This window comes from Acinonyx jubatus, chromosome A3 (assembly GCF_027475565.1).
Source record: "Acinonyx jubatus isolate Ajub_Pintada_27869175 chromosome A3, VMU_Ajub_asm_v1.0, whole genome shotgun sequence".
NCBI lineage: Eukaryota > Metazoa > Chordata > Mammalia > Carnivora > Felidae > Acinonyx > Acinonyx jubatus.
Window position 1 is genome coordinate 97,355,169 of NC_069388.1, and position 21,491 is coordinate 97,376,659.

Genomic DNA, 21,491 nt, shown 5'->3' on the forward strand with positions numbered 1-21,491 from the left:
AATTTGAGAATATCCACTGGAATTGCTCCTTGTTAACAAGCTCCCCTTTAAACAAAAGTATAGGATGGCTACCCACTGTCCTGGTTCCTTGCAGCAGATGTCTTAATTCGCAAGCAAAGGGAAGTAGGCTCTGGATGGGGAAGGGGAGAGCCCTCTGCAGAACCACCGGAAAACACAGCATTATTGAAGACCTTCCACCTCTCAAGCGAAACAAAGATGGGCTTCTGCCTGTAATCCTGATGATGATGATGACAATGGCACTGACAACAAGTTGCCTTTATATATGCTCTAGTTCTCAAAACTATCCTGAAAGATAGTAGTACTATATATATACATGAAAAACTAGGATTCAAAAGAGAACTAAAGTTACTCTGGGTCTAAAATAATTAGACAAATGCCATACTGAAATTTTTACAGCCTCATTCTCTCAAAAGTTGGTTACAGTGTTCTCCACAGAGTCCGTTAAAACACACACAATATCCCTCCCCCCCACCTCCCCTTCTCTCACCCTCCCCACCCACCTCATCGGAACAATAAAAAGCTTCAAAACCATATTCAAATCAAATGGTAGCTTTATTGGCTGTCTGCTATACGATGCGATGGAAACCTCTCAATCTAGGACGTTCTGAACCTTGCTCTGGCTTTCTGCTATACAGACAGACCAGCGATAGGCGCACAGGTTGACAATCAGGGGACAACAGACGCAAACAGCCACTGGTTCATATTTCCATAATGATTCATTCCATAGGTTTAGGCAACTTCTTGGTTTTCCTTTCATAGCATCTTCCTCTTTTCAAACTCCTTCAGAAACAGAGAGACACAGAAGAGAGAAGGGATAAAAAGATTTAAGATTCAAATCACATTCATGGTCAAAGTGATTCTGAAACCTCTTATCTTTAGAATCCTTTGAACAACCAAAAATTACAGAAGTGAAATGTAGCAGGATGAAGGTGCTTGAACACAATGTAACAGCTTTCAAATTAGGCTGTGTCAGCTTGAATTTCACTAAACTAGATGCAGAGGCTCAACTTTATGTCTCCCAAACACAGAGGCTGAGCAGCTTTGAACTGTACTTATTTTTCTACTGCAGTATTATTATTAAGAGTTGACAAACTCAACTACTTATGCAAACCTTTAATGCCATACATGAACCACACTGGCCTTTTTAATAAGGCAATGGAAACAGGTTTGCTTCGTTTCTCTGAGAAAGAGACTAAATGCAGATTCAGTTAAGGTTTGAACAGAATGTCAAGTGCACCTCAGAAATATCTGAAAAGGAAACAATACAGAAAATCACATTCCTCTAGACTGTAATAATTAGAATAAAACCAATGTGTAGTTGCCTGCTGCCACCTACTGGAGAAAAATGGTAATGCAAGTCTCAAAAGTGAATGTAAGCATTTGCTTTTCCCCCTTTTAAATAAACTTCATCTCCACACACTCACTAACCACCCAGAACTGTAGCACACAGTGTCTTATTTCAAAAGACAGGATAACACAAAGATGCAACAAAACAAGGAGTCCATTTAATTACCCCTAAGACAAGGGCAGAAAACACTGAGCCAAAACATGGTTCCCTCCTGGGAATACAATTGCTGCCTGTTCTCAACACGTTTAAAATGTTTGGTTTTTGCTTTGCTTTTTTTGTCCAGGCTATAACCGTCATAAAAATAAAGAGAAAGAGAGCCTTAAATGATCACTTAAAGAGGCTAAAACTCATTGCAAAGAGATTATGGAAGATAACAAATCATTTAGAATATCTGAAACCAAGATGCTATTTAAAACGATAAAGCAAAGCATATGGTTAAGAGGTACTCCTCCAACCTGCAAACAATGGCATCCCAACACAGCCAGGGCCAGATGCTCAAGATCTGGAAACCCACACCTCTTCTTTTGATCTCCCTTCCCTGCTCCCCATCAACTAACTCCCTCCTCATCCAGTTTTCATTTCTTGTCACTCAGCCTTCAACCCCTCTCCCTAGAAACAGAAACCTATGAGATCAGGGTAGCCATATCCCAAAGGCCCTCAATGAAAAAAAAGAAATGCAAGGCAATGCCCTGTACTACCCCCAAATGGAATTCATGGCACTTATGGAATCTGAAATACTTTCTTGTATATCATAGTTTGCCCCTCACAAAAGAACAAATTGCAATGTTTAAAGAAGTTAAATACTTAAAATCAGAATCTCTTTCCTGGTCATGCCTAATTAGGACACTGGGGCCTTAACGGAGCCGTTGGTGCCTGTTGAGTTGTACACCAGAAAGAAAGCAACAGATAAGACCCAGGGGAAAGGGCCACAGTTTCTGGGCACCCAGTGAGTGTGGCCGCGTGCTAGAAGGCCTATAACTTCAGAGACCTCAGGTCACTGCCATGGCTCACCTTGTAGATGGTGGTTCCCAGCTGCGCAGGAGACATGCTGACCACAACTCCCGCACTCTGAAGGGCAGAGATCTTCTCTTTGGCTCCACCTTTTCCTCCAGCAATAATCGCCCCTGCATGACCCATTCTCCTGCCAGGAGGAGCAGTTAAACCAGCAATGAAGGACACCACAGGCTTGGCCTTGGGACCCTGGAAAGTGATATTTTAAACACTGTAATGAAGAAGTTGACCAAAACTGGACTTCAAATTCCTGAGTCTGAAAGTGAATGGCAAATGGCTTGGGCAGGGCCCGGCCATCCTCACTAAGAGAAGCAGCACAAACATTAAGCTGTAATTGCAGCCCCTGCATTCTCCTCTGAGATGACATGACTTTTCACACAATCTCAGGAAGAGAATTCTGAGTAAATGTTTTGTCTGTTTAGGTATTAAACTTCAACTTGGCTGTCCACAAGCTATTTTACAAATACATATAAGATTCTTTCATTTGAAAAATAAAAGTACACTAAAAAAAAATAGAAGTTATGCAATTTGTGATAATGAATTAAGACACTAGATCAGGTTGTTTTATTTCAACCTGATTTTGTATCTTAATTCATTATTAGTTTACCCATAATAAGTTTGCTAGGAAAAAAAAAAAAGATGAGGTGGAAGGTAGATTGGAAAAGATGCAGGACAAGAAGTCACCAGACTCAATTTCCTATTGACTAAAGCTGGTTGACTGTGGACAAGACACATCAGCTCTGTAAACCTCTGATTCCTCATCTATGAAATGAAACAGCTAAACCAGAATGCTGGCCAAGGGCCCTTTGTCCTCTGCAGTTCTACGAAGTCTAAGGAAGATCAGGACTAGTTTTATTTAATAAAAATCCATTCTACTATGCAACCTCTAGATACGTAAAGAACACCATACTAGATTCTGAGGTTAAAAATAAAAATCTACACAGGAATTCTCTAGACTTATAATACAGTTAAAGAAATAACATAAAATATTATCAATTAGTTAAGAGATACCAAAAAAAATTTTTTTAATGTATGGTAAAATTTCACAGTGAATGAAAATATCCTGTTCATAATAGGAGTCCAGATGCAATAAGGTAGCCAGACAGGCCTGTAAAAGGCTGAACCTGAACTCAGTGGAATCTGAGTGCCTTCCTTCAGGCACGATCACCTTCCCCTAGGCCAGGAGTTCGCAAATCATTTGGTCTTAGAACCACTTACACTCACAAAAACTGACAATCCCAAAAAATTTTTGTTTATGTAAATTATATCCGATATTTCCTGTATTTCAAATTAAAACTAAGAAATTACATAAATATCATTTAAAAATAAAAACTTACAGACTTCAAGCTGTATTACAAAGCTGTAATCGTCAAAACAGTATGGTACTGGCACAAAAACAGACACTCAGATCAATGGAACAGAACAGAGAACCCAGAAATGAACCCACAAACGTATGGCCAACTGATCTTCGACAAAGCAGGAAAGAATATCCAACGGAATAAAGACAGCCTCTTCAGCAAATGATGCGGGGAAAACTGGACAGCAACATGCAGAAAAATGAACCTGGAACACTTTCTTACACCATACACAAAAATAAACTCAAAATGGATGAAAGACCTCAATGTAACACAGGAAGCCATCAAAATCCTTGAGGAGAAAGCAGGCAACAACCTCTTTGATCTTGGCCGCAGCAACTTCTTACTCAACACGTCTCCAGAGGCAAGGGAAACAAAAGCAAAATGAACTATTGGGACCTCATCAAAATAAAAAGCTTCTGCACAGAGAAGGAAACAATCAGCAAAACCAAAAGGCAACCAATGGAATGGGAGAAGATATTTGCAAACGACATATCAGATAAACGGTTAGTATCCAAATCTATAAAGAACTTATCAAACTCAACACCCAAAAATCAAATAATCCAGTGAAGAAATGGGCAAAAGACATGAATAGACACTTCTCCAGAGAAGACATCCAGATGGCCAACCGACACATGAAAAAATGCTCAACATCACTCATCATCAGGGAAATACAAAACAAAACCACAATGAGATACCACCTCACACCTGTCAATGTAGAATGGCTAACATTAACAACTCAGGCAACAACAGATGTTGGCGAGGATGTGGTATTGCTGGTGGGAATGCAATCTGGTGCAGCCACTCTGGAAAACAGTATGGAGGTTCCTCAAAAATTAAAAATAGAACTACCCTACAACCCAGCAATTGTACTACTAGGTATTTATCCAAGGGATACAGGTATGCTGTTTTGAAGGGGTACCTGCATCCGATATTTATAGCAGCACTATCAACAATAGCCAAAATATGGAAAGAGCCCAAATGTCCATTGATGGATGAATGGATAAAGAAGATGTGGTATATATATATATACAATGGAGTATTACTTGGCAATCAACAGAATGAAATCTTGCCATTTGCAAGTACGTGGATGAAACTAGAGGGTATTATGCTAAATGAAATTAGTCAGAGAAAAACAAATATCATATGACTTCATTCAAAAGAGTACTTTAAGACACAGATCAGATGAACACAAGGGAAGGGAAGGGAAGCAAAAATAGTACAAAAACAGGGAGGTGGACAAAACATAAGAAACTCTTAAATATGGAGAACAGAGGGTTCCTGGAAGGGTTATGGGAGGGGGGATGGGCTAAACGGGTAAGGGGCATTAAGGAATCTACTCCTGAAATCACTGTTGCACTATATGCTAACTAATTGGATGTAAATTAAAAAGATAAAATAAAATAAATAAAAATAAAAGATAAAATAAAATAAAATAAAATAAAAATAAAAACTTGAAAACAATCTTAAAAAACATTCTCCTCAGAAGTGTGGCATTATTTTACATTTTTGCAATTCCTGAATGTCAAATTTAACAAAAGGCAAATGGATTCTGTTATCTGCTTTCACATTCAATTTATCATAATATGTTATTTTGGCTGAAGTAAAAGAAAATCTGAGCTCACATACATACATGGTTGGAAAAGGGGAAGAATTTTAATAGCCTGTCAGATAATTGTGGATATTCTTCTTTGATATTACACAAACCTCTTCAAGTGGTAATTTCTTAAAGGTTAGTTGCAATGTTGGAATCCGAAACCATAGCAATGAACTTTCTGTCCTTTGTTACTTTAAAATCCATTGATCTGTCTTACAGTTTGAATGGATCTTTTACCTATAATGACTTTGTAAGATTCACTGATCAGATGAAAAGCATAGGTTCACTGAGTTATGTACATTTTCCGGATGCTGATCTATTTCATCATTCAGTATCAACAAACCATATTCATCATTATCAATCTCATTAGAAAAGTCTTTAGTAGGAGGAAGTCATCCAGTTCACGGTGGCAGAAGCGACTTTTCCAAACTATGAATATTCACTTGAAAGCTCAAATTTTATCACTGTCAACAAATACTACAAATTGTTTTCCTTGACATGGCAGGTTCACTTTGTTCATTTTTGAGAAAAGTTCTGCCAAACACCCCAGTCCACATACCTGCGTGCCTGCCAGGCGTTCTGGAGCGTAAAACTGGTGTTCCATGAAAAAAGCAGCTAGTTCAGCTCACAACTCAACTGGAAAGCTGCTTTACCTCCCACTTCATCACAAAATACTGCCTTATGGGTCAGGATTTAACAAACTTAATAATCTCCACTGCTTCATCAAGGACATTCTTAAATGAAGTCAGTTGTGTTTTGTTTTTTAACTGTGAGTAAGAGGCAGTGAACGATTACTAGAAAGGTTGCTTCTTGTGCTAAGGTGCCAGCACGCCAGTGCCTGTGTGGTCCGACCCTGCTTACTCCGGCCTCGTCTCCCACCGCTCCTCCTGCTCTTCACCGTGCAGCAATTCCGGGCTGCTCGGCCTCTGTTCCACTGCCGAGAATGCTCTCCCCGCTCCTTGGACACCTGGCAAATTTCTACTTAACTTCTGAGACCTGGCTCAAGTCTTCTCTTCTCCCATGAGCCTTTCCGACTCTTCCTCCCACAGTCTCCACAAATGCCCTCATGGTTGATCATCTTCCATTCAGGGACCCTGCTGTGCCCTTAACAAGTCTCCACTGTTACACTAAGTACAGTGGCTGTGACTGACTTCCCATGTGTTCCCTTCCCAAACTATATATTCCCTGAATGCAGGAACTATGTTCTCACTTAGCTCTGTATGCCCAGCATCTACTATAGTACAGAATTAAAAAGAAAAGAGTCTACAGGTCAATTATTCATTCACGTGTGGGCTCTGCAGTTATATGAGCATCTCATATTTGAGTGGCACTGATTTCTTTTTAAATTTTTTTTAAGGTTTATTCATTTTTCAAAGACAAAGAGAGACAGCGTCAGCAGCAGGGGAGGGGCAGAGAGAGAGGGAGACACAGAATCTGAAGCAGGCTCCAGGCTCCGAGCTGTCAGCACAGAGCCCGACGCGGGGCTCGAACTCACGAACCATGAGATCATGACCCGAGCTGAAGTCGGATGCTTAAGTGACTGAATCACCCAGGCACCGCTGAGTGGCACTAATTTCTACTTGATCCCTCTGTCCCCATACTCACAGAGTGAGAATACTGCACTAGAAAGAAACAAGATTTTGATGAACCTAGAATGTCAGACAAGTTTATAGTCTGTCCTATAAACAAAGAAGAGTCACTTGAAATTTTTTAAGAAGAGAAAAATACAATTAAAAAGACTATGAGGAAGTGTAGTCTGCAAATAGGATACAGAAATAATGAGAAATGTGAAAGCCCCAAAACAGAAAGACCAGTCAGGATGAGGTCAGTGTAGTCTGATCAGAGGCCCGGGGCTGCTGACCCTTGCCCTTAATCCCTGCAATCCAATTCCTGATCCCTCCATGGGATCATGGACACGTCAGGCAGACCTGGGGGGTGAATCCCACCCTTAGCTCATTTGTTGTACACCTACCACTGGCAAGTTATTAACCTTCCTGTGTCAGTTTCCTTACTCATAAAAGGACAAAAACATCTTACTCAAAGGGTCAAGATTAAACAACACCACTTTTACCAATAACTACTCTCATTGTAATGATGATGATAATACTAAAAACAGTAATGGTGGCAGCAGATAACATGGTTCACTCTGTGCCAGGTACTGTGTGCTAAGTGTTTTATGTCACCTGTTCAACCTAGAGTCCTGAACACAGTAGTCCTTAATAAAAATTAGCCCCATAAGGACTAGCCAGGAATAAGAAAACATACACGAAATGAAGTAAAATGTATATGCTTAGCTTTTCACACTAAATTCTAAGCTATTCAAGAGATTCAGAGCTGGGTCTAAATACATTCCAAAATTCACTTGAACATGGTAATAATGTCATATTAACCTCTTTCCTAAAGAGAAGTCAGTTTTTCCTTAAATTTCAAACTTTATAACTTATTTGAATTCGAGACACTCTAGTAACATTTTACCCCAAACTCCTAACAATCTATTTATTCTCTCCTTATCCACCACTTACTGGTGCCTCATGGGCCAGGGGACCGGGCTGGGCACCAACATGCCGCTCCCTGTTGTCCCTGACATAGACCAGAGTGAGAATCGGATATTAAGCATGCCTTGCAGAGGGAACAGGCGAAGGCAAGCGGGAATGAAAACAACTGGCATGTCAGAGGGGACACGGAGCTGGAGAAGAGGGTTAGGGAGGTGTGTAGGGACTGGAATAGCATGCTAAGTCCACACTTCATCCGATACGGAATGGGAAACTGTAATGGTTCCATAAAACCAGGGGGCATGAGGCTTCAGTGTCTGCGTTTCCGAAGGGCAGATAATTGGGTGGCCGTGAGCAGGATGGCCCAGGAGAGAAGGGGAGGGAGTGCTGGCTGAGGAACAGGAGTAGAGATTATAGGAAGAAACTACCGACACGGTGCAGATGAGGTAAGACGGCAGGTGAAACCAGAGCAAAGGGAGCAATAACAGACGATGCTCTGAATCTCAGTGTATTACTGAGGCCAGATCTTGGTAATAACTGAGTGGAAACAGGTGATGAGAGGGAAGTAAAAGATGCTTTTGAGGCTTCTGCCTTGGAAACTGCATGAAGTATGATGTTTATACACACTAGTCATTCGCACTTAAGGAACAGGCACAGAAAGTAAATCCAGGGGAAAATTAAGAGGAGAAGAACCAGGAGAAAAACCAAGAGGATAGAGACGAAGGATGAATGGAGGCCGTTAGCAACCTCTGCAAAAGCAAAGTCGGGAAAGTAAGATTCAACAGCAGTGCAGCAGCGACTAGCTCAGGAAGTGTCTACTATGTGCAGGGAGCTATATTTTTCCAAACCCAAACCCAAGCTTACTGAATTATGTTGTTTCAAAAATTCTGCAGCATTTTCTTCTGCGTTACCGCCAATTTCACCAATCAATATGATGCCTTCTGTGGCTGGATCATTCAGAAAGATTTCAAGGCAGTCAATAAAATCTGTGCCATTAAAAGGATCACCTCCAATGCCTGAAAAAGTTGAAGAATATCAACACCAGCAGAAAATTTAAGGACAAACCACAAAAATTAGGCTTAGAAATGTTGTTTCAACTCATTTCTTACTTTGCTTACCCCTCTCACCACTGTTTTAAAATGTATCATCACTCTTGCATTGAACATTAAAAACAATCACAAAGTGCTACATTTATTTGTTTCTAATATTACATGAATGCTAAATGGTGGTTGCCTTTTGATACTCACAAAGACTACCTTCTTTTTGTTTTAGCTCCTTTGTCAAGCTTCTTCCCTCCCACAAAATTATTCCCAAATAACTCTTTCAAGCATTTTAAGAAAATGTGTGTTTGTGCTGCAAGCTACAGAAGACAAAAGAATGTCTCTTCTCTGATTAAACCTTTTACAAATTTCTTTGCACAAAGTAACTATTAGATGAGGCACACTGCAGAGAAACTGCATACACGTTTCAAGACACAAGTCCCAGTGAGGGACGGGGTTGGGGGTGCACTGACCCCTCTTCCCTTAGATCCAGGGTAATGACTACAGCACAAGCATTTAAAGACAACTACTTGGATAGGATTAAAGTAAATGTTCCCAACAGATTGGCTGACACTTTAAAAAACTTTTACATTGTAAACTTACTGAAGGCAGGACTGATTTCCTACTTTTCAATGCACCTCTGAAGAGAAGTTGCATTTGAGTGCCAAATGTGTGTCAAGGACTGTGCCTCAGCACACGTTAGACCTGCCATTTCCTAATTCTTCTAACCTCTCTGTGAAATGGGCATTATTATTAGCATTTTACAAATTAAAAACAGACACTGGAGAACATGACTTTGGCAACTCTGTTTCAAACCTGTTCTTATTCTCCATCACTTTGTGGCTAAGATTGTGCTTTGTACACAGAAAAGCTCAATTAAGGTTTCCAATAGTGATTTTATGGCTCTCAATCCTAATAATGCTCCAGGGCTATATTGTATAATTTATTATAAAAAGCTATTTTTGAAAGGCTTTTATTTTTTAAATTTTATTTATTTTGACAGAGAGAGAGGCAGAGAGAGAGGGAGAGAATCCCAAGCAGGCTCCTGCGCTGTCAGCACAGGGCCCTACGTGGGGCTTGATCTCATGGATCATGAGATCACAACCTGAGTTGAAATCAAGAGTCAGACGCTTAGCCGACTGAGCCACCCAGATGCCCCTTGAAAGGCTTTTAAAAGTTACTCTAAAAATTTGAAGAAATATTTATAAAAATGAGAAAACTGCCTGGCTTTGGCAACAAATACTAAAATTATTTTAAAATGTAAAACCTTGTTACTTTTAAAAGAGGTAGGCAGTATAATGAGATAAAAAAGAGGTTCTGGGAGCTCAATCATCCTCAACATAGATTTTCTCACCAATAAAGCTACAATAGTACAACTTTTCAGCTCAGAGGTGCCTCAGAAGGTTGCCTTAAGAATAAGACAACAGGGGCGCCTGGGTGGCTCAGTCGGTTGAGCGTCAGACTTCGGCTCAGGTCATGATCTCACAGTCTGTCGGTTTGAGCCCCGTGTCGGGCTCTGTGCTGACAGCTCACAGCCTAGAGCCTGTTTCAGATTCTGTGTCTCCCTCTCTCTCTGCCCCTCCCCTGTTCATGCTTTCTCTCTGTCTCAAAAATAAATAAATGTTAAAAAAAATTAAAAAAAAAAAAGAATAAGACAACAAACAGCAAAGAATTCCCTAACTGTGAAGCATAAATAACAGTTTACAATGGCAACAAAATTATAATTACAGTAACAAAAGTCCTAATGAAGAACCATTTCTTCACAGCAAGTCAAGTAAGTGGTGTTTTCAGGCACCAAGCCTCTTCCAGAGCTAAATGTCCCACGATGCTTGTTCCTCAACATGAAAGTCAAACCTTGGACCATGATTCTTGAAAATATATGGTGGTGCTTCACACTTCGGCAAATTAAATTTAAGATCACACCATCTTTTTAATGAAATGGTTATCAAAACTTCTTACAAAAAAATCAAAATAATAATTAGTACTCTACTCTTTCAGTGAAGACACTGTGTTACAGTAAAATGATTTTATCAAAAATCTCTCACCAACGCACAAAGACTGCCCCAGTCCAACTTGTGTTGTTTGGTGAACCGCTTCATAAGTCAGGGTCCCAGATCTGGATACAATACCTTAAAGGAAGAGAATTTAAAAACATTAGGTTATATTCATATGACAGACTATCATATTACAAATACAAGTATATAAAAAAACCCATTCCACAATCTGCCATCCAAATCAACAATACCTTCAAATGATGAAATAAGAAAAGGTTTAAATTAAAGCAGGGAAGTTTTAAAAGTTAGACCAAGGGGAGACTACACCATTAGTTAGGATTATTTCACGTCAACAAAGCAGTGTAGGAAAGACCTACATTACCTGCTCTAAGAATCTATATGAAAGGGGTAGTATCAATATGAACTTGCTAAGTACAATCCTGCTTAGAGTGGCAGAAAATAACCGGTTAGATTTATACATACCCAAACTATTAAGCCACTAAAACATTCAGCCTGCAAACCAGCATTAGTCACATTTAGGAATGCTATATATCTTTCCCACAATTATTTTTCTACTAATTTTCAAATAATATATAGACTTTAAAAAATCAATATAGAAAACTTTTTAATGTTTATTTATTGAGAGAGAGAGACAGAGACAGAGACAGACAGACAGCGCGGGCAGGGGAGGGGCAGAGACAGGGAGACACAGAATCCCAAGCAGGCTCCAGACTCCAAGCTGTCAGCACAGAGCCTGATGTGGGGCTCGAACTCACAAACCATGAGATCATGACCCAAGCCAAACTCGGACGCTTAACTGACTGAGCCACCCAGGTGCCCCTCAAATCGATATAAAGATAACTAGGGAATAAGGCCAAGATCCCTCTGAGTTCAAGTCTATCTTACCTAATTCCCTTCATACCATGGGCCTATGAGAAAGTGCCTAAGTTCTCATCTGGACAAGGTGCGTACATGTGGGGACGAGGGTGGGGGTACTTAGATGTCCTCTCTACTGTAGTTCACCATGCATTGCTGAGCTACAGGGAAGACAATTTCTTTCATGCCACAATCTGTATATAATAGGTGAATCCCTATATATAACAGGTTGAGAATAACTGAGTAACTTCAGTTGTCAGAATATATTATATAAAAAATTTTTTAAATAAAACACAAAACTTTGTATGGGCTAAAAACAGAGGAAGGATTACGGGGTGGTGAATACTTCCAGCATGTCCATGATTTGCTTTCTTTAAACTTCTGCCTTGGAGCACTTCTTTTTTAAAAAAAATTTTTTTTTAACATTTATTTATTTTTGAGACAGAGAGAGACAGAGCATGAACGGGGGAGGGTCAGAGAGAGGGAGACACAGAATCTGAAACAGGCTCCAGGCTCTGAGCTGTCAGCACAGAGCCCGACGTGGGGCTCGAACTCACGAACTGCGAGATCATGACCTGAGCCAAAGTCGGCCGCTTAACCAACTGAGCCACCCAGGCGCCCCTGCCTTAGAGCACTTCTTAAGAACTCAGAAACTCTTCTAACAATATGATCCGCCTATCAGGGCAAATAGAATTCTTGTCAGACTCAGACAAAAACCATAACTACAAGCTACTTCAACTTTAGTACAGCATATTTACATTCTTAAGCAAAGTTCTGTGTTATCATCGCTATATACTCATAGTAACACCAGGATGTTATCATTTTTCTAAGGGGCTTTCAACTGATTATAGAAATGATATGTAAATTACACAAATGCAAAATGCATACACAGACGGTAACAAAAGTCATGTTTTTAGGGTAGATTACTCCTATGATCCTTACAGTATATATAGTAAAAGAGGCTATCACTGAAAAATACCTATCACAAGGATACTTCTGCTTCTGAGTAGAAGTACTTTCCTCTGTTCTTCCTGTTAAGTAAAATCCCTGGGCATTATATAGAAAACAAATACAAGAAATCTCTAAGAGATGAAAAAGGCAAGGTGACTAGGGACTTTGAGACTCAAGAAATGATACACCGGTGAGCTCCCTGGGTTTTCTTTTGCCTCATGCATCCTAGATATGGAGCTAAAGCAGACAATATTCCAGAAACACATAAGGGTATAGAAAAAAGCATCTTCCCCCAAAGCTTGCTCTCTCTAGCAGAACAGTCAAGGACAGCCTAAGAAAACAGAAAACTCTGAGGCAATAACTATACCATACCAACCAAACACTACAGGAAAAAACTGTGCCTCCACCCTCACTCATATGAGCAAAGGGCCAAAAGGGAATCCTAGACTTCCACATTTAGGAGGCTGCAATGAGGCACCCCAACATACCTTCCAGGTTGGTGAAAGAGAAAGCCAAGTAGGCAGTCAGAACATTCATGTGTGCCAGCTGATAATGAGCCCCACCCCCACCATGTGGGTGGAAACCATGTGGGGAGCCTGCATGTCTATCTTCATCCAGCAGTACTGAGGCTCTTCTCTGGTCTCAGAGAAGGCACTGTGGAGAGTCAGGGCTTTCACCATTACCCAACAATAACAAGGCCATCCCCACTGAATGTCAGTAGGGACCAAGCAGGGGAGCAGAACTGTCATCCCCAGTAAGGAAGAGCCTACCCACTCCAGTATCAATGGAAGCAAGTAGGGAACTTGGACTTCTACATCTACCTGGTAGTAATGAGACGCCTCCCCCAACAATCTCTGCTGAAGCAGTGTCAATACGAGGTTCAAAGAAGACCCAGAGTCTCATAACATAATACACAAATTATCCACGGTTCAATCAAAAATCATTCAGAATATTAAGAACTAGGGAGAACTTAAACTGAATGAAAAGAGAATCAACAGATGCTAACACCAAGATGAAGAATTATCTAACAAGGATTTAAAGAAGGCATGCTAAAAATGCTTTAAACAAACAATTATGAACATGCTTGAAACCAAATGAGAAAACAGAAAGCCCTTATCAAAAAAAAAAAAAAAAATTTGAAGTCTCAGCAAAAAAATAGAAGATATAAAGAGAACCCAAATGTAAATTTCAGAAGTGAAAAATAAAACAACCAAAGCTAAAAGCTCAGTGGATGAGTTCAATGGCATAAAGGAGGGGAGGGAGGAAAGAATCCATGAAATGGAAATTACCCAATTTGAATGACAGAGCGAAAACAGACCAGGGAAAGAAGCAGACAGATCCTCAGGGACCTATGGTACTACATGTGAATTTACAATTATAGGCCCCTTACCCCAAAGGCTGAAGGAAGGCAGCCCTTTAGACCAGGTGGGGAGTTATAAAGGACCTCAGTAACTGCTCCCAGAGAGCACCTGCCCCATGAGGGATAAGGGGAGCAAAACAGGATAAATAATAGCCAATGGAAGAAATGCGACTATTAGGTGACGGTGTTTCAGAGTGATGGTGGGGTGAAGACGTCTTTGGTGCAAAAAGTTTCTGGAGTCCCCGTGTTTCTGAGAGGTGAAGTGGGAGGGAGTGATCCCTTGCACCCCTCAGTCCCCCTACTATGACGCCTCCATAGCCTACAGAGAAACAATGACCGCGTGCATCGCAGCGCATTGCCTCACGGCAGAACGCCACACATTTGGAGCCAGAATGGCTCTGCGGGTATTGGTTTTTTGCACTGAATGTAGTGCACTGAACACACTCATCTTCGTGGGCTTGTGTTACCCCAGGATACTGTTAAAGGGCTACTTCAACAAACAAATCAAAGCACACTTGGTGGAGGGTTCAAAACATCACTACAGGCAGGGAGATAAAACAACCAGAGTCACAACAACAGAGAGCAAGTAACACACTCCAAAAAACACCTCCTCAAGGGCCAGGCCCTGGATAGCTTATGACACCTCTTTAATATAGTGGTGCTCACAGATGCAGGACACATAACAAGCTTTTAAAACACACAGGAGACAAAAAACACATAGGAGTCAAAATGATGAAACGGAAGAATTCTCCTCAGAAGAAATTCCAGGAAGAAATGACAGCTAAAGAACTGATCAAAACAGATATAAACAATAAAACTGAACAAGAATTTAGAATAATAGTCATAAGATTAATCACTAGGCTTGAAAAAAGTATAGAAGATAGCAGAGAATCTATCGCTGTAGAGATCAAGGAACTAAAAAACAGTCATGATGAATTAAAAAATGCTGTAAATGAGGTGCAAAATAAAGTAGAGGCAGTGACAGCGAGGACTGAAGAGGCAGAGGCGAGAATAGGTGAAATAGAAGATAAAATTATGGAAAAAGAAAGCTGAGAGAAAGAAAGATAAAAAAAGTCTGGACCATGAGGGGAGAATTAGAGAACTAAGTGATTCAATGAAACGTAATAATATCCGTATCATAGGAGTTCCAGAAGAAGAAGACAGAGAGAAAGGGGCAGAAGGTGTACTTGAACAAATCATAGCTGAGAACTTCCCCAATCTGGGAAAGGAAACAGACACTGAAATCCAGGAGGCACAGAGCACTCTCTTCAGACATAACTTGAATTGATCTTCTGCATGACATTTCATAGTGAAACTGGCAAAATACAAAGACAAAGAGAGAATTCTGAAAGCAGCTAGGGATAAAAAGGCCTTAACCTACAAGGGTAGACACATATGGGTAGTAGCAGACCTATCTACTGAAACTTGGCAGGGCAGAAAGGAGTGGCAGGAAATTTTCAATGTGTTGCATAGGAAAAATATGCAGCCAAGAATCCATTATCCAGCAAGCCTGTCATTCAGAATAGAAGGAGAGATAAAGGTTTTCCGAGACAAACAAAAACTGAAGGAATTCATCACCACTAAACCAGCCCTACAAGAGATCCTAAGGGGGACTCTGTGAGTGGAATGTTGCAAAGACTACAAAGGACCAGAGATATCTCTACAAGCATGAGACCTACAGATAACACAATGACTCAAAACCCGTATCTTTCAATAATAACACTGAATGTAAACGGACTAAATGCTCGAATCAAAAGCCATGGGGTAACAGAATGGATAAAAAAACAAGACTCACCTACTTGCTGTCTATAAAAGACCCATTTTAGACCTGAGGACACCTTCAGACTGAAAGTGAGGGGATAGAGAACCATCTATCATGCTACTGGAAGTCAAAAGAAAGCTGGAGTAGCTATACTTATATCAGACAAACTAGATTTTAAATGAAAGACTGTAACAAGAGATGAAGAAGGCCATTATATCATAATTGCAGGGTCTAAACATCAAGAAGAGCTAACAATTATAAACGTTTATGCACCCAGTTTGACAGCACCCAAATATATAAAACAATCACAAACGTAAGCAATCTTATCGGTAAGAATGTGGTAAATGCAGGGCACTTTAATATTCCACTTACAACAATGGACAGATCATCTAGACAGAGGGTCAATAAAGAAACAATGGCCCTGAATGATACACTGGACCAGATGGACTTGACAGATATATTCAGAACTTTTCATCCTAAAGCAGAATACACATTCTTCTCGAGTGCACATGGAACATTCTCCAAGATAGATCACATACTGGGTTACAAAACAGCCCTCGATAAATATAAAAGAATTGAGATCATACCATGTACATTTTCAGATCACAATGCTATGAAACTTGAAATCAACCACAGGAAAGTTTGGAAAACCTCCAAATGCATGCAGGTTAAAGAATATCCTACTAAAGAATAAATGGGTCAACCAGGCAATTAAACAATAAATTAAAAAATACATGGAAACAAATGAAAATGAAAACACAAAAGTTCAAACCCTTTGGGATGCAGCAAAGACAGTCCTAAGGAAAATACATTGCAATCCAGGCCTATCTCAAGAAACAAGAAAAAACCCAAATATAAAATCTAACAGTACACCTAAAGGAACTAGAAGCAGAACAACAAAGAAACCCCAAGGCCAGCAGAAGAAGAGAAATATCAAAGATTAGAGCAAAAATAAACAATTAGAATCCAAAAAAAACTCAGTAGAACAGACCAATGAAACTAAGAACTGATTTTCTGAAAAGATAAAATTGATAAACCCCTAGCCAGACTTCTTGAAAAGAGAGAGGACCCAAATGATAAAATCACCAATGAAAACGGATTTATCACAAACAATCCCTCAGAAATACAAGCAATTATCAGGGGTGCCTGGGTGGTTCAGTTGGTTAAGTGTCTGACTTCAGCTCAGGTCATGATCTTGCAGTTTGTGAGTTCAAGCCCTGCATCGAGCTCTGTGCTGACAGTCCAGAGCCTGGAGCCTACTTCAGAGTTTGTGTCTTCCTCTCTCCCTGCCCCTCCCCTGCTCATGCTCTGTCTGTCTCTCTCTCTCTCTCTCTCAAAAATAAACATTAAAAAAATAAAAATAAAAATAATTCAAGCAATTATCAGAGAATACTATGAAAAATTATATGCCAACAAACTGGACAACCTGGAAGAAATGGACAAATTCCTGGACACCCATACACTACCAAAACTCAAACGGGAAGAAATAGAAAATTTGAACAGACCCATAACTAGTGAAGAAATTGAATCAGTTATCAAAAATCTCCCAACAAATAAGAGTCCTGGGCTAGATGGCTTCCCAGGGGAATTCCACCAGACATTTAAATTTTTTTTTTTTAACATTTATTCATTCTTGAGGGGCAGAGCATAAGCAGGGGTGGGAAGAGAGAGAGAGAGAGAGAGACAGAGAGAGACAGAGAGAGAAAAACACAGAATCCGAAGCAGGCTCCAGGCTCTGAGCTGTGGGGCTTGAACCACAAACCATGGGGCTCAAACCACAAACCGTGAGATCATGACCCAAGCCGAAGTTGGATGCTCAACCGACTGAGCCACCCAGGCACCCCAATTCTACCAGACATTTAAGGCAGAGTTAATACCTATGCTTCTCAAGCTGTTCCAAAAAATAGAAATGAAAGGAAAACTTCTGGACTCATTCTATGAAGCCAGCATTATTACCTTGATTCCCAAACCAGAGACCCCACAAAAAAAGGAAAATTACAGACCAATATCCCTGATGAACATGGATGCAAAAATTCTCAACAAGGTACCAGCAAATCAAATTCAACAGCATATAAAAAGAATTATTCACCATGATCAAGTGGGATTCATTCCTGGGTTGCAGGGCTGGTTCAATATTTGCAAATCAATCAACGTGATACATCACATTAGTAAAAGAAGGGATAAGAACCATATGATCCTGTCAATAGATGCAGAAAAGCATTTGACAAAATACAGCATCCTTTCTTAATAAAAACCCTCAAGAAAGTCAGGATAGAAGGAACATACCTAAACATCATAAAAGCCATATATGAAAAGCCCACAGCTAATATCATCCTCAATGGGGAAAAACTGAGAGCTTCCCGCTGAGATCAGGAACACAACAGGGATGTCCACTCTCACAACTGTTGTTTTAACATAGTGTTGGAAGTTCTAGCATCAGCAATCAGACAACAAAATGATAAATAAAAGGCATCAAAATTGGCAAAGAAGAAGTCAAACTTTCACTTTTTGCAGACGACATGATACTCTACATGGAAAACCCAAAAGACTCCACCAAAAGGCAGCTAGAACTGATACATGAATTCAGCAAAGTTGCAGGGTACAAAATCAATGTACAGAAATCGGTTGCATTTCTATACACCAATAATGAAGCAACAGAAAGAGAAATCAAGAAATTGATCCCATTTACAATTGCACCAAGAACCATAAAATACCTAAGAATAAACCTAACCAAAGATGTAAAAGATGTGTATGCTAAAAACTATAGAAAGCTTAGGAAGGAAATTGAAGAAGATATAAAGAAATAGAAAAACATTCCATGCTCATGGATTGGAAGAATAAATGTTGTTAAAATGTCAATACTACCCAAAGCAATCTACACATTCAGTGCAATCCCAATCAAAATTGCACCAGCATTCTCCTCAAAGCTAGAACAAACAATCCTAAAATTTGTATGGAACTACAAAAGACCCCAAATAGCCAAAGAAATCTTGAAAAAGAAAACCAAAGCAGGAGGCATCACAATCCCAGATTTTAGCCTCTACTACAAAGCTGTAATCATCAAGACAGTATGGTACTGGCACAAAAACAGACACATAGACCAATGGGATAGAATAGAAAACCCAGAATTGGACCCACAAATGTATGGTCAACTAATCTTTCACAAAGCAGGGAAAAGTATCCAATGGAAAAAAGAGAGTCTCGTTAGCAAATGGTGCTGGGAGAACTGGACAGCAATATGCAGAAGAATGAAACTAGACCACTTTCTTACACCATACACAAAAATAAACTCAAAATGGATGAAAGACCTAAATGTGAGTCAGGAAACTATCAAAACTCTAGAGGAGAAAGCAGGCAACAACCTGTTTGACCTCAGCCGCAGCAATTTCTTGCTCAACACGTCTCCAAAGGCAAGGGAATTAAAAGCAAAAATGAACTACTGGGACCTCATCAAGATAAAAAGCTTCTGCACTGCAAAGGAAACAATCCACAAAACTAAAAGGCAACTGATGGAATGGGAAAAGATATTTGCAAGTGACATATCAGATAAAGGGTTGGTATCCAACATCTATAAAGAATTTACCAAACTCAACACCTGAAAACCAAATAATCCAGTGAAGAATGGGCAGAAGACATGAATAGACACTTCTCCAAAGAAGACATCCAGATAGCCAACCAACACATGAAAAGATGCTCAACATCACTCATCATCAGGGAAATACAAATCAAAACCACACTGAGATACCACCTCAGGCCAGTCAGTGGTTAAAATGAACAAATCAGGAGACTACAGATGCTGGCAAGGATGTGGAGAAACAGGAACCCTCTTGCACTGTTGGTAGGAATGCAAACTGGTGCAGCTGCTCTGGAAAACAGTGTGGAGGCTCCTCAAAAAAAATTAAAAATACAACTACCCTACGACCCAGCAACAGCACTATTAGGAATTTATCCAAAAGATACAGGAGCGCTGAATCACAGGGACACATGTACCCCAATGTTTATAGCAGCACTTTCAACAATAGTCAAATTATGGAAAGAGCCTAAATGTCCATCAATTGATGAATGGATAAAGAAGATGTAGTTTATATATAAAATGGAATACTACTTGGCAATGAGAAAGAATGAAATCATGCCATTTGCAGCAACATGGATGGAACTGGAAGGTTTTATGGTGAGTGAAATAAGTCAGTCAGAGAAAGACAGATATCATATGTTTTCACTCATAAGTGGATCTTAAGGAACTTAACAGAAGACCATGGGGGAAGGGAAGGGGGAAAAAAAAGTTACAAACAGAGAGGGAGGGAGGCAGACCACAAGAGACTCTTAAATACAGAGAACAAACTGAGGGTTAATGGGGGAGTGGGGGAGAAGGGAAAATGGATGATGGGCACTGAGGAAGGCACTTGTTGGGATGAGCACTGGGTGTTGTATGTTAGCGATGAACCACGGGAATCTACCCCAAAAACCAAAAGCACACTTTACACACTGTATGTTAGCCAATTTGATAGTAAATTTTATTTTTAAAAATAACAAATAATTAAAAATAAGGCCAAAAAATGAATCTACAATTACATAAGTATATAAAGTTTAATTAAAATAAAAATTTTAGGGGGCACCAGGATGGCTCAGTCAGTTGGGCATCTAACTTCAGCTTCGGTTGTGATCTCATGGTGTTAGAGTTTGAGCCCACGTTGGGCTCTGTGCTGACAGCTCAGAGCCTGGAGCCTGCTTCAGATTCTCTGTGTCCCTCTTTCTCTGCCTCTGCCCCACTCATGCTCTCTTTCTGTCTCAAAAATACATAAACATTAAAAGAAATAATAAAATAAAATAAAAATTTTTAAAGGATGGAGGGGTAAAGTATGTCACATGTGGCTGTTTTTAGGTTTACAGGCAGGCACCTTAGAAAGCAGGATAGTGACGAGAAAGGCAATTTGGCACAGGACACTCCTTACGTGCTCACTTCAGTCTCTAGCAGTAGCTTTAAGAGTATACAGAGTGCTCACCCATTTACAAGAGCACCAGTGATGACATGAATCAGGTCCCCACTAAACCTCAGATAGACTATGGAACTCCCTAGAACCTCCTTAATACAAGAATTTGGTTAAGTACCCTACTGGCAGAAGGGCTGACAGGTCTAAGGGATTTTAGTAACAAAGAAAAATCATGACCTTTAACCCAGTCCTATAAACTACATCACTGACATTCACACAAATATCACTTTATCCTTAGTCATCATGATTCGACCTAGAAACAGCCCAAATGTGCACCAACAGGACAATTTACAAACTGTAGTGTAATCACACAATAGACTACCACTTAGTAGTAAAATGAAATGAGGTAGTGATACATACAAGCACATGAAAGAATCCATAGCATGCTGCCCAGGAAAAGAATCTCTAAAAACTCCAAAAAATATCTTCACTGATTCTGCAGAATTATTATTGACTCTTAAACTCATTCAACTCAGGATAGAGAACTGATTCACTACAAAATCCCTGGTAAATTCCACGACAGTTAAATTAATTAAAATTAATTTGATTTGCCCAGGCACAAATTCTCTTTGTGAATTCTGAGCTTAGCGCAAAGAACTTTTTTTTCTTTAATCTGTAAGAAACATACTCACCAACTCTTCCTTTCTTGTGAATATGGCCAGGCATGATGCCAATTTTGCATTCTCCAGGCTG

The 21,491-nt window shown here is 39.9% G+C and overlaps 1 protein-coding gene across 2 annotated transcripts in view; it reads right to left on the minus strand.

Annotated features, from left to right (window-relative positions):
- Nucleotides 1–554: 554 nt before the first annotated feature.
- The window catches only part of SUCLG1 (succinate-CoA ligase GDP/ADP-forming subunit alpha), a 42,189-nt gene continuing 21,252 nt past the window's right edge, over nt 555–21,491 (minus strand). For both annotated transcript variants that reach the window (XM_015075836.1, XM_015075837.3), the window contains exons 5-9: nt 21,431–21,488; nt 10,910–10,993; nt 8,689–8,840; nt 2,381–2,569; nt 555–801 (exon numbers count right to left, since the gene is read on the minus strand). In XM_015075836.1, the coding sequence (XP_014931322.1) occupies nt 775–801; nt 2,381–2,569; nt 8,689–8,840; nt 10,910–10,993; nt 21,431–21,488 (510 nt within the window). In that variant the 3' untranslated portion in view covers nt 555–774. The remainder of the gene's footprint in view (nt 802–2,380; nt 2,570–8,688; nt 8,841–10,909; nt 10,994–21,430; nt 21,489–21,491) is intronic.